We start from the raw sequence: 11,172 nt of genomic DNA on the forward strand, positions 1-11,172 counted from the left end.
CAAATGCTCGGGTCCCACCAGCGAGTGAGGAGTGAGATGGTCCTGGAGTAGCAACAGGATGAAGCAGTGGGGTGGGCTCCACAGCCCACCAGTGGAGGAAAGGCCCTATTAGCCCAGGTGGCAACCCCTGCCCCAGGGTTGGCACCTGGGGCTGCTAGTCACCGTGAGCTTGACTGAAGAGAGAGAACAGGGCAGGGCAATAGGAGCTGGGCCTAAGCTGCTTGGGACTTGTCGAGCCCGTGTCCCCCCGCGCGCCCGCCCTGGAGTTTGGAGGAAGGACCTTTGGGTCTGCAGTGCAACACCGCCACCTGGTGGACTGCAGAGGGATTTGTCCTGGCCTCTACCCCACCCCACACCGCGGGAAGCACAGACCAGAGAGGCCACCCTGGACGGCGACAGCCGGGACTCCCACCCTCGCCCCAGCTCCAGCGAGCCCATTAGGTGCGACAGTGGAGCTGGGTTTTTGAAGGACCGTGGGTCCTTCTCCACGCGTTTGGACCAGGACGGGTTTAGTGCCCTGCAGGTCAGGGCCGCCCAAAAAGAGAAGAGCTTCTGTAGAAAGTTGATATTTGTGGTTACAAAAGATGCACCTAACTAGGCATCGCAGGGGTGGGAGACATTAGACCTCTGGTGTCCTCTTGATACCGACTTCACAGATTCGCGCTGGCTTTATTCTGAATTACAAGGTGTCGGGAGAGGGTGCCAGGATCTCTGACCCCACAACCCAAGCTGCCCCTCGCTGGCCCGGACTCCTGGGCCAGAAGCCCAGGGGAAGAAAATCTGACTTGAGAGCCTCCCACCACCGATGTCCGTGCGCAGCAGTGACCTCATTATGGACCAATAAAGTGGCTCAGCGCGCTCCGAGAGCCGTCCAGGGATTGGATTCTCCGGCAGCCCTAGGGATCTGGAGCTGCGGGGTCTACGGGGTCCGGGCTTGGAATGTGGGCCAGGGTCTTTGTCGAGCGGAAGGCGTTCCCCTCTCCCACGAGAGGCACCGGGTTCACTTTTGCAGCCTTCAAGCTGGTGCCACCAAGCAATGGGTCCCTTCCAGGAACCGCGTGGGCGGGGCGTCCGGGTGGGGCGGTGCATCTTAGGGGCGGGGTTTCTGAGAAGGGTGGGCCTCGGGGAATGCGCCAGCCCGGTGGGCAGCACCGCTTGCGAAGGAGGTCGTTGGAAGCCAAGAGGATCCCGGGTTAGGGGAGGCTGGGGGCCCCTTGCCGGCGGGGCGGGGCCAGGCGCGCTTTGTGCCGGTGGGAACCGGGCGCCCGCGGTCCGCTGAATGGTCCGGGGCGGGGCAGCGATTCTCCTCGCTGCGAGGGGTCAGCTCTGCGCTGTTGCCAACTGCGACATTCCCACTGCTGCGCGGCAACCGGGCGGGGGTGGGGGCGGGCGGGTTGCCCGCCAGGGGTCCCTGGGAAAGGGGCGCAGCCCAGGACACCCCCTCCCAGCCCCTCCGGAGGATGGGCGGAGAGCGAGCGGTCCGGCATGTGTAGGTGGAGCTAGAGTGGGGGTGGATTATGCCCAGACGCGCAGACCCAGTCCGGCAGGGCTGGGGGTATTTCCCCGCGCTTGCGGGGTGCGCGGCCCTCTCCAAGCCACCCCCGCCCCACGACCAGAACGGACGACTGGGGGGTCCTGGCAGTCACTGTGGGCGTGCTGAAAATAGTCCCTGTGTCGCGAGACCAAATAGGGAGCGCCTTCAGTTCAGGCCATCCCCGGGGCTTCACCAGGGCCGCCACACGCCCAGGCCCAGCCCGGGACTCTCGGCGCAGCGACTCGACGCTGGCTGCGGCGGGGGGACGCTGGCGGACGAGCCAGGGAGACTTTCGGGGAGGAGGAGCAGGGGTGGTGGGGACCGCGGGCCGCCGGCGGCCGGAGCAGGAGCCCAGACGGCGGGGGTGCAAGGGCGGAACAGCGCGGGCGCCTCCTGGCCCAACCCGGCGCTGTCCATGGTGCTGCCGGCGGCGCTCTCGGGCACCAGGGGGCAGCGCAGGCCGCTGCCGACCTCATCTCCGCGCCGAAGGAGCTGGCTCACGCCGGGCAGGCAGCTGCGGAAGCCCGACGGGTGCTCGGCTCCCCTGGGCACAGGCCAGAGCCCTGTGGGGAAGAGCGGACGCGAGAAACAGGGAGGGGAGGAGAGAGAAGGGGAAGGGGAAGCGGGAGGGAGGGGAGGGGAAGGGGGAGGGAGGGGAGGGCAAGGGGGAGGGAGGGGAGAGGAAGGGGGAGGGAGGGGAGGAAGGGAGGGAGGAGAGGGGAGTGGGGGTGGAGGGGAAAGGAGAGAGGAAGCGTGTTGAGGAAGGGAAGAGGAGGGCGGAGGTCAGACGACCCGAACGTCTCCCCCGGGGTCCAGACCTACCACCCAGATTGCAATCGCACAGCCAGCCGGGGCTTTACTGCTCCGCCCTCGCCCCCTAGCGAGCCGGGGCCCCCTCCTCACCAACTGCCCACCTGCCTCCGAGTTGTCCTCTTTATATTTGCTGTCTTGCTATGTTGCCCAGGCTGGTCTCAAAAGCCCGGGGTCAAGCGGTCCTTGAGGCATCCCTCTTTATTTGGCCTTGTGCATCCCTGGCTCTGATCCCACAAGCCTCCCCCTCCTCCCTCCAGCCCTCCCCTGTACCTTGCAAGGAGTTCTGAAGGCTTCTCATGTACTTCACGCTCAACTCCAGGATGTCGGCCTTCTCCAACTTGCGCTTCCGGATCTACCCGACCATGGAAAGGTCTATTAGGCCGGCCTCCGGAGGTGGAGAGAGGGAGGTTGGGATCGTATCACCCACCCACCCCCACCCCGCCTGAGTCTCACCTGGTGCGAGTAGTGTTTCTCCAGCAGCGACTTGAGCTGCTCCAGTGACACATTGATGCGTGCGCGGCGCTTTTTCTCCATCAGCGGCTTGGAAATCTGCAGATGAACAGCCTTTAGAGTGCAGGACTGCCACCCTCCTGCCCTCGGCCCCCCCCCCCCCACCTCCCGGGGAAGGGTGCCTGCCCCTAGTCCCTCAAGACCCCAGACCTTTCGGAAGTTGCCGGGGAGGCTGCCCCGGGCAGCAGGCTCCGTGCCCATGTTGCAGTCCATGCACCAGTGCGAGGCAGCGCCGCCTTTATAGGGACCCTTGTTTACATGTCAATGAGGCCCTCTGGACTCTAGAAACCTTGAGGAGGAGGGGACCGAGGGAGGACGCACTGGGAAGCTCCCCACCTCCTTCCCTCAGCCCCCTCCCATAGCCTAGGTTTCCTCTCACCTTCAGGACCCCCCCGCCTCCCGAGGGACCCCCCCTTCCCCTTTCTCTGTCTTTTCCTTATCTCTCTGGCCTCCACCACTTCCCAAGTCTGAGGACCCCTGCCATGCCCACCCCCTCCATGCCCATCCTGTCCCAATCCCCGTAAGTTCTCCAGTCCCACTTGCCAAGTCCTTGATACCCTGGAGTGCAAGCATTCCAGGGGTCACCTACTGGGGAGGTAGGTACATGGGCCAGCTGGCCACAGGATGCCTCACTGACTATGACAGGGCTCTGGGCTCCCTCGGGACTGATGAAGATGCCAAGGCGACGCCTCTCTATGCACTTCATGCTCTGGTTATACCCGAAACGCCGCATTAGTTGCCCTAATGTCGGGACAATGCAGCAATTTTCTGCCTGTGGCTGCTCAAAGCCGGGCACAAGCTGAGCCCGCGGGGGCCATGCAGCAGCATGTGTCCCATTAAAGCATGCAGCCCACCCGCGGGGCCACAGCCAGCCTCATCCTTGCTGGGGCCTTGGGATTGGGAGGGGTCCTGGTGAGGGTGCAGCCTGGGTCCTGTGTTCTCTGACACTGCTAGGATCCAACGCGGACTTCCCACAGGAGGCAGGTGGGGTGAACACGGCTGCCTCTCCCTTCCTTACAGCCCTGGGCTTCCAGGCTGGGTGGCTTTGGTGGCAGACCCTGTCCCCATGGAGAAGCACTAGAAGTCTACTCCCATGAGCCTGCTCTCAGCTCCACGCACAGGTGGTGGTGGCAGGAGACCACTGACATTCTGGGAAGAGCTCCAGGCCACACTTCGAGAGATCCAGGGCCCGCACCCCAATCTATGATTCAGACTATGGCGGACCCAGTGGAGGAGGCGCCTGGAGCACTTGCCCCAGGATGGGCTAGGCCTACAGCAAGGCTCTGGGGCCATCCCCCAGGTTGGACTCCAGGAGGCTGAACTGTAGCTGCTGTGATGGACAGCAAGGCTGACCTCCAGGAAGTCCCTGGGTTCAAACCTAGACACCTCCCATGGGCCCTCATGGCTTTAGTTTTTGGGGCTTGTAAAATTATATTCTGAACAATGCAGCCCCCATTGCTTCTGAGGGTGACAGGGAAGTCGCAAAAATTCTGCAGCTGAGCCCTGTGGCAGAGGAATGAACAAACCGGCTTCTGTGTAGGGACTCAGGGTGGGGTGCGCCCCCCAGCTCTATCAAGCCGGGGCATCTCCCCCCAGCCCGCCCCCGCCTACCCTTCCCAGGATAGCGGCGTTCTCAGGCGCCAAGCAGCGTGGAGAATCACGCCACGCCCTCCCCTTTCAGGCCGAGGCAGCGGCAACAGCAGCTCTGGGGCTCTCTCCAGCCCGGGCCGCAGGGCCCGCGGGCCAGATCCGGGCCGACCCGGGCCTGGAAGGGCGGCGGGGGCCGAGACCAGGCGGCGGGCGCTGGCACGCGCCGGGCAGCTTTGAAGCGCCAGGACCGGCCGGGCCGGGGCGTCCTCCATGCGACTCGCTCCGAGCTTGGGGCGGTGGCGGCGCGGTATAAAGGCACCGCGGGGCGGGCGGGCGGCGCGGCCGGGCACAAAGGGGGCAGCCGAGTGTTAAGGGCATTGTGCGGGCCCCACAAAGCGGCGCCCGCGCCCGCCCCCGCCCCCTCGGGGCCAAACTCCGGGCGCCCCGCCAGGCGCGGACTTCCAGCTGCTGCACATCTGCACAGAGGCCTGGCGCGCGCCGCGCCCCGGCGGGCCTCCCCCTCCCCGCGTTCTCGAGCTGCGGGGCAGCGGGGCAATTTGTCCTCTAATTACAATCCTTCCCTATAAACCGCCGCCCGCGCCTTTCAACTCGAGGGCATTAGCAAACCAATGGCCCTCCGCGCAGCTCTCGCGGCCCGCCGCTGGGTGCCAGGCCCGCCCCCTCTCCTGAGTCCGGGCCGCCATAAAGGGGCCCCGAGGCTGCCCCCGCCCGAACCCTGACACCCGCCGTTCCCAGGGCCACCACCCCTCCCAAGCCCGTCCCCTGGGATTCCAGTCGCACCGGGCCGGGGGGGGGGGGGCGCTCACGTGGATAGCTTAGTGTTTCTTAAGCAGTGGAAAATTGACCGCAAAATGCGCTAATTCGCAATGTTCTGCTTTGGCTGCGAGAGGCGAGGCCCGCCTTAAGGCCTGGGCGGAATTCTCAGGCGTCGCTCCGCCCTGGTCCACTGAATTGACTTCCGCCTCCGTTGCCCCCCGACCCCAACCCCGACACTGCCCGCCGCGCCCCCTGTCCTGTGGCCCGTTTTCGGTCAGTGGTCTCCCCACCTGGAATGATCCCCCTACTTTCTGACGCCCCCACCCGTGGTTCCTCCATCACAAACAGCCTCCTTGGCCCGCTACTCGCCTTACACTGGCCGAGGGTCCCGCAGGATCAAGGTGGGGAGAGATCTTGGTGCGATTTCCACCCTCCCCTTTCCCGAGCTCTGAGCCGAGTTTCTCCCCACCATCGCCACTTTACCCTCACTTCTTGCTCTTATCTCTGGGCAGCCACTTCCCCTACTAAGTTAAAGTCATTGTGCTTTGCATCTGACAAGGTCATTGGGAAAGACAGCAGACTAGTCTCTACAGGGACCCTTCCCGGAAACCCAGGCTGAAGACTCGGGATCCACCCTCCACCCCAGCCTGTCACGCTGATTACAAGCCCTGAGTCTAGGCATCCTCGCACAGCCTCAGGCAGGCCTGGCTCCAAAGGGGCTCACAGAGACCAGGAGGTATTTTCAGAGCTGGAGGGGGAGTGGCAGTGGGTTCACCCTATCCTCTGAGGACAAGCAGGACAAAGCGCTCTCGGGCTGCCAGGAAGGGCATGGACCAACTTAGAAGCGGGGCTTACGCAAGCTGGGATGTAGGCCACCAATTCCCTTTCCATCTTTAGCATCTGGGGTCCCCAAGGCGGCCTGGAAAGGAGCACAGGTCCAGGAGGAGAAGTGGGGAGACCCAGGCCCCCCTCTGGTCATTCAAGGAAAAAAACTTCCTTCTCTAACTTCTGAGGGCTCTTAGAGCCTCCAAGGCTGCTCAGGGCCCCCTCCTGTCTCATGTTGGGGAATTTAATGCAGAAAGTGACAAGTGTCTGTGCCACCCCTTCCCTCATTTGGTTTTCTTGAGTTTGACAAAAAAAAAAAAAAAAAGAACATTATGTCAGGTCTGGAACCAAGTAGGGAGAGGTTTTCGGGCCCCAGGACAAGAGCCCTACCTGCGGCCCATCCCAGAGGACAGCCGTGTGGCTCCGTGTGGCAGCCCCTTCCCTTCTGTACTTCCAGGGGTTTCAACCAGTGCTAACTGGTGAGTGCCGCACAGGCTACTGTGGATGCAGGTGATGAGGGAGAAATCTGTTGTCCCCCTCTGCAGATGCATTTCAAAGTGAAATGAAGTGATTGCTCCATGTAATTAACTATTGGGCACACAGCAAAAGCTCTGAAATGACTCAGCCAATTGTCTCCAGATGCGGTTGGAGAGGCTGCGATTGTTTAACTCTCTTTAGCTGTGTTGGGGCTCCCAATAGCCCAGCAGACAAGGGCCCTTCAGAGGACAAAGGCCGGGACTCCAGCGAGTGCATCAATGCTGACCTGGCCCAGCTCGGGAAGAGTGAATTCAGAAAGACCCCCATTGCCCTGGCCTTTTGTGTTTCTCCCCAGCTGGCTCTAATCTTTAAATATTTACCCGGCCCCTTTGTGCATATATGACTTGTGCACTTTGGGCTGATGGTGCTCATAAATTACATATCGTTTACCTGTTTTCCAGCCTAGAGAGAGGGAGCTTTCATTCCTTTAGCCTGGAATGGCCAGAGGAGGGGAAAGAAAACTTTTGGATGACAGGGATTCCCTCCTGGGAAGAGCTGCGGCCACACTGGACAGGCCCCTCCCTGCGGCCCTCCCAGCCTCCATATGGACAGGGGATGGGGCAGAGGCCTGTGAATGACTGGGAGCTGCAGGGAGCTGCAGGTGATTAAAAAAATCACCAACCTGGCCAGGCACAGTGGCTCACTCCTGTAATCTCAGCACTTTGGGAGGCCGAGGCCAGCGGATCACGCGGTCAGGTGTTCGAGACCAGCCTGGCCAACATGGTGAAACCCCGTCTCTACTAAAAATACAAAAATTAGCTGGGTGTGGTGGCAGGTGCCTGTAATCCCAACTACTCGGGAGGGTGAGGCAGGAGAATCGCTTGAACCCAGGAGGCAGAGGTTGCAGTGAGCTGGGATCGTGCCACTGCACTCCAGCCTGGGCAACAGAGTGAGACTCCATCTCAAAAAAAAAAAAAAAGAAAGAAAGAAAAAGAAGCCTAATTTCATCTCGGCCTAGAGTTTAACTTGGAAATAGCACAGTGGTTCTCAGGGTTCTCTAAAACAGGAGGTATCCACACTCGGTCCCGGAAATAAAGCCACCTCAGCCTGTGGGCGGATGGCAGGAGGGGGAGGGAAGGGGGAGGCTGCAGAGGGACCTTCCTGCATGAGAAAGGGCTCCCTTTGTGCCTGCCTCGAAAGCTCCTAGAACAAAACACATTCAAATGCTTATTTACAAGAAAAGTCAAGCAAGGCATCCCAGGCAGAGCAGTTTTCCTTTTTTTTCTTGTATTTTTGTAGGTGTGTTGTCCCCAAGCATGGAGGGCTGGGTGCACAGTGGGTCTGTTTGATCAGATTGCTTTCCTCTGTGGTGGGAAAGCAGGTTCCTGTGTGGGGTCTGCGTGTTTCTGTGCATCTCCGTGTGTGTGTTTCCCTGTGTCTATGTGCAGCCCTCTGCATGTGACTTTGTTCCTATGGTTTGATGCCCATGTGTGCTTAGATCTGCTTCCTCTCCTTTCTCCTCCATCACTGCTCTGTGAACCCTGGGCCCTGACAGATTCGGCAACTCCAGCAACTTCTGAAAATTCTCCTTCCCTGGAATCCGGCCCCACCTGGGAGGAGACTGCTGCCTCTCCCTTCTTTCTCCCTTCTCCAAAATGGGGCTGATGAAGAGGGAGGGGCCAAGGGGAGGTGATGGGCAGAGGAGAGAGCATTGCTGTGGTTCTCCAGTCTGGTTACATATTACTCTACAACCCCGAGTAGCAACAGTCCCTGGGGGTAAATCAGGGCTGTCATACATTGAGGAGAGCAGAAGCCAGGAAGGGCTTCCCAGGCACAGTGGGTTTTGGCCCCAGGACCAGCTCTCTTCCAGGGGTGAAGGTGCGATGAGTGCCCTCTGGTGGTCCTGAGGTGTCCTGGAGCAGACGGAGATGTCCTGAGTCTGTGGGAGACCACAGGAAACTGGCGACAGTCACAGGAGCTCTCAGCTCCCAGGAACATTCACATCCAGGCCTCCTTCCCATGTGGCACTGCAGCTGAGTGACTTTGATTTTTAAAACATTAAATCTCTTTTCAATTCCCATCCACCAAGTTTAGCAAGTTTTCTGAGCACCGTTTAAACATGGTACTGGAGCTAGGCGCAGTGGTGCATGCCTGTCGTCCCAGCTACTCAGGAGGCCGAGGCAGGAGGATGGCCTGAGCCCAGGAGTTTGAGGCTGCAGTGAGCTATGATCTCGCCACTGCATTCCAGCCTTGGCAACAGAGTGAGGCCCTGTCTCAAAAAAATCAATAACTAAAATAAAATAAAGTGGTACTGGACTTTACAGAACAAATACCAATCTGTGCCAGAGAAATAAGGATCCCCACTGTACAGGAAATGGAGGCGCATAGAATGGATTTGCCAAGGTCACAAAGCAGGCCGCAGAGGTGAGGGGTCTGGGATTCTGGCCCAGGCTCTCCATCCAGCTTCCCAGGTACCAGAGCTCCTGCCAGGACCTGCAGGGACAAGAGTGGAGAGGTGAGGGGCTCAGATGCAGGGCTCACAGACCGCCTGCCTCTCTCGCTGACCCACCACTTGGTGCCAGCCTCCCTGAGGGCCTGTCCCCATCCCTTCTCAGCCTTTCTCCCTCCCGCCTCTGTGCCTTTCAAATGCCAAGCCCTCACTCCCTCCTTGATCTCATTTCCAATGGAGGGCAGGCTGTCCATCCCCGAGGGCCCCAAGGCCTAGCTCTGGCGTCTGTTCCTCGCAGCCTCCTCGCCCTGCCGCCCTCCAAGCTGAGGGCCTCCCCTGGGGTCCCTCTTTGCTCCCCATCCTTGCTCTCCTTCTGCCCCCACTCCCACCCCTGCAGAGTTTATTCCAGTTGTTCACTTACTGGCTTTTCTCCTCCAGCGCAGCTCTCTGAGCTACCTGAGGTGAGAGAATTTACTCTTTAAAAAGTAAAGAAAAACTTCTGATTATAAAAGTAATCTATGGGCCGGGCGCGGTGGCTCATGCCTATAATCTCAGCACTTTGGGAGGCTGAGGCGGGTGGATCACCTGAGGTCAGGAGTTTGAAACCAGCCTGGCCAACATGGTAAAACCCCGTCTCTACTAAAAATACAAAAAAATTAGCTGGCCGTGGTAGTAGGCTCCTGTAATCCTAGCTACTCAGGAGGGTGAGGCAGGAGAATCACTTGAACCCCGGAGGCGGAGGTTGCAGTGAGCCGAGATTGCGCCATTGTACTCCAGCCTGGGCAACAAGAGCAAAACTCCGTCTGAAAAAAAAAAGTAATCTATGTTCATTGTAGGCAGTATGGAAACTGCAAAAACAGATAAAGACAATAAAAATCACCAAGAGTGCCACTACCTAAAGATAGGCCAGGGGTGGTGGCTCATACCTGTAATTCCAGTGCTTTGGGAGGCTGATTGGAGGATCACTTGGGCCCAGGAGTTCCAGACTGCCGCACTCCAGCCTGGCCAACACAGTGAGACCCTGTGTCTAAAAAAGAAAAAAAGAAAAAAAAAGGTACATATATAGTCGGCGTTATACCATTTTGGCTGATAGCTTGATCATTTTCCCAGGCTCAGATACCTGCCCTTTTTCCCCAGGTGAAGTCAGGATCACACCGAAAAGCTTTGCCTCTTGCTATTTAAAAACCTAATATAGGCAAGGCGCGGTGGCTCACGTCTGTAATCTCAGCACTTTGGGAGGCCGAAGAGGGCGGATCACGAGATCAGGAGATGGAGACCATCCCGGCTAACACGGTGAAACCCCGTCTCTACTAAAAATACAAAAAAATAAGCCGGGAGCAGTGGCGGGCGCCTGTAGTCCCAGCTACTCGGGAGGCTGAGACAGGAGAATGGCATGAACCCGGGAGGCGGAGCTTGCAGTGAGCCGAGATCGCACCACTGCACTTCAGCCTGGGCGACAGAGCGAGACTCCGTCTCAAAAAAAAAAAAAGAAAACCTAACATATCCTGAGCATTCCCATCACCGTCCAGCCTTTTTCCACAACAGGAATTTAAGCGGGCGGTGGTCCCGTCGCATGGATGCCCAGGTGCCGTTGTCCAGGCCGGTTTCCAGGGAGCCGCAGAGGGAGGGCAGGAGGTCGCGGCACTCGGCCGAACCCGCGCCCCAGGGCGTCTGGTTTTCGGGGACCACGCAGGGCCGGCGAGGGTGCGGCCGTTTCAAACTTTTTTTTTTTTTTTGAGATGGAGTGTCACTCTGTCACCCAGGCTGGAGTGCAGTGACGCAATCTCGGCTCACTGCAACCTCCGTCTCCCCGGATCAAGCGATTCTCCTGCCTCAGCCTCACCAAGTAGCTGGGGTTAAAGGCGTGCGCCACCACGCCCAGCTAATTTTTGTATTTTTAGTAGAGACGGCGTTTCCCCATGTTGCCCAGGTTGGTCTCGAACTCCTGACCTCAAATGATTCGCCAGCCTCGGCCTCCCAAAGTGCTGGGATTACAGGCGTGAGCCACCGCGCTCGGCTCGTTTCAAACTTTACATTGCTTCTTGGGACAGGAACCTCCTGAGTTTGGGACTAAGTTTGGACAGACGCGGGCGGCGACTTCTCCCACCCCTTCCCGGCCCTCGCCCGGCACAGAGTCGGGCTCAGAGCCCGGATGTCCCCGAGGGGCGGGGAGGGGCGGGCGGGCGGGGCGCTCCCG

General features: G+C 59.6%; 1 protein-coding gene and 1 long non-coding RNA gene across 5 annotated transcripts; both read right to left on the bottom strand.

Annotated features, from left to right (window-relative positions):
- Position 1: 1 nt before the first annotated feature.
- On the bottom strand, positions 2–5,429 carry HES3 (hes family bHLH transcription factor 3). Of its 2 annotated transcripts, none has more exons than XM_055383326.2 (4): positions 5,275–5,429; positions 2,801–2,896; positions 2,618–2,699; positions 2–2,097 (listed from the first exon to the last, which is right to left on the bottom strand). In XM_055383326.2, the coding sequence occupies exons 2-4, from the start codon at positions 2,879–2,881 to the stop codon at positions 1,724–1,726; spliced, it is 537 nt and encodes a 178-aa protein (XP_055239301.2). In that variant the 5' UTR covers positions 2,882–2,896; positions 5,275–5,429; the 3' UTR covers positions 2–1,723. The 2 variants fall into 2 exon arrangements, with proteins under 2 accessions (XP_055239301.2, XP_030857075.3); XM_031001215.3 differs by lacking the exon at positions 5,275–5,429 and adding an exon at positions 3,008–3,219.
- Positions 5,430–7,536: 2,107 nt separating this feature from the next.
- Positions 7,537–11,168, bottom strand: LOC115935342 (uncharacterized). Of its 3 annotated transcripts, XR_010132569.1 has the most exons (5): positions 10,926–11,168; positions 10,096–10,285; positions 9,902–10,002; positions 9,397–9,778; positions 7,537–9,019 (listed from the first exon to the last, which is right to left on the bottom strand). It is a non-coding gene; the product is annotated as an uncharacterized lncRNA (long non-coding RNA). The 3 variants fall into 3 exon arrangements; XR_010132576.1 differs by lacking the exon at positions 10,096–10,285; XR_010132578.1 differs by lacking the exon at positions 10,926–11,168 and having other exon boundaries at positions 10,096–10,343.
- Positions 11,169–11,172: the final 4 nt, after the last annotated feature.

This window comes from Gorilla gorilla, chromosome 1 (genome assembly GCF_029281585.2).
Source record: "Gorilla gorilla gorilla isolate KB3781 chromosome 1, NHGRI_mGorGor1-v2.1_pri, whole genome shotgun sequence".
Taxonomy (NCBI): Eukaryota; Metazoa; Chordata; class Mammalia; order Primates; family Hominidae; genus Gorilla; species Gorilla gorilla.

Excerpts from the sequence above, each read along its gene's own strand:
- HES3 (XM_031001215.3), bottom strand. The coding sequence starts at position 3,070 with ATGGACTGCAACATGGGCACGGAGCCTGCTGCCCGGGGCAGCCTCCCC. Across the intron at positions 2,897-3,007 it reads TCCCCGGCAACTTCCGAAAG|ATTTCCAAGCCGCTGATGGA; the intron begins GTCTGGGGTCTT and ends GTTCATCTGCAG. Across the intron at positions 2,700-2,800 it reads AGAAACACTACTCGCACCAG|ATCCGGAAGCGCAAGTTGGA; the intron begins GTGAGACTCAGG and ends ATGGTCGGGTAG.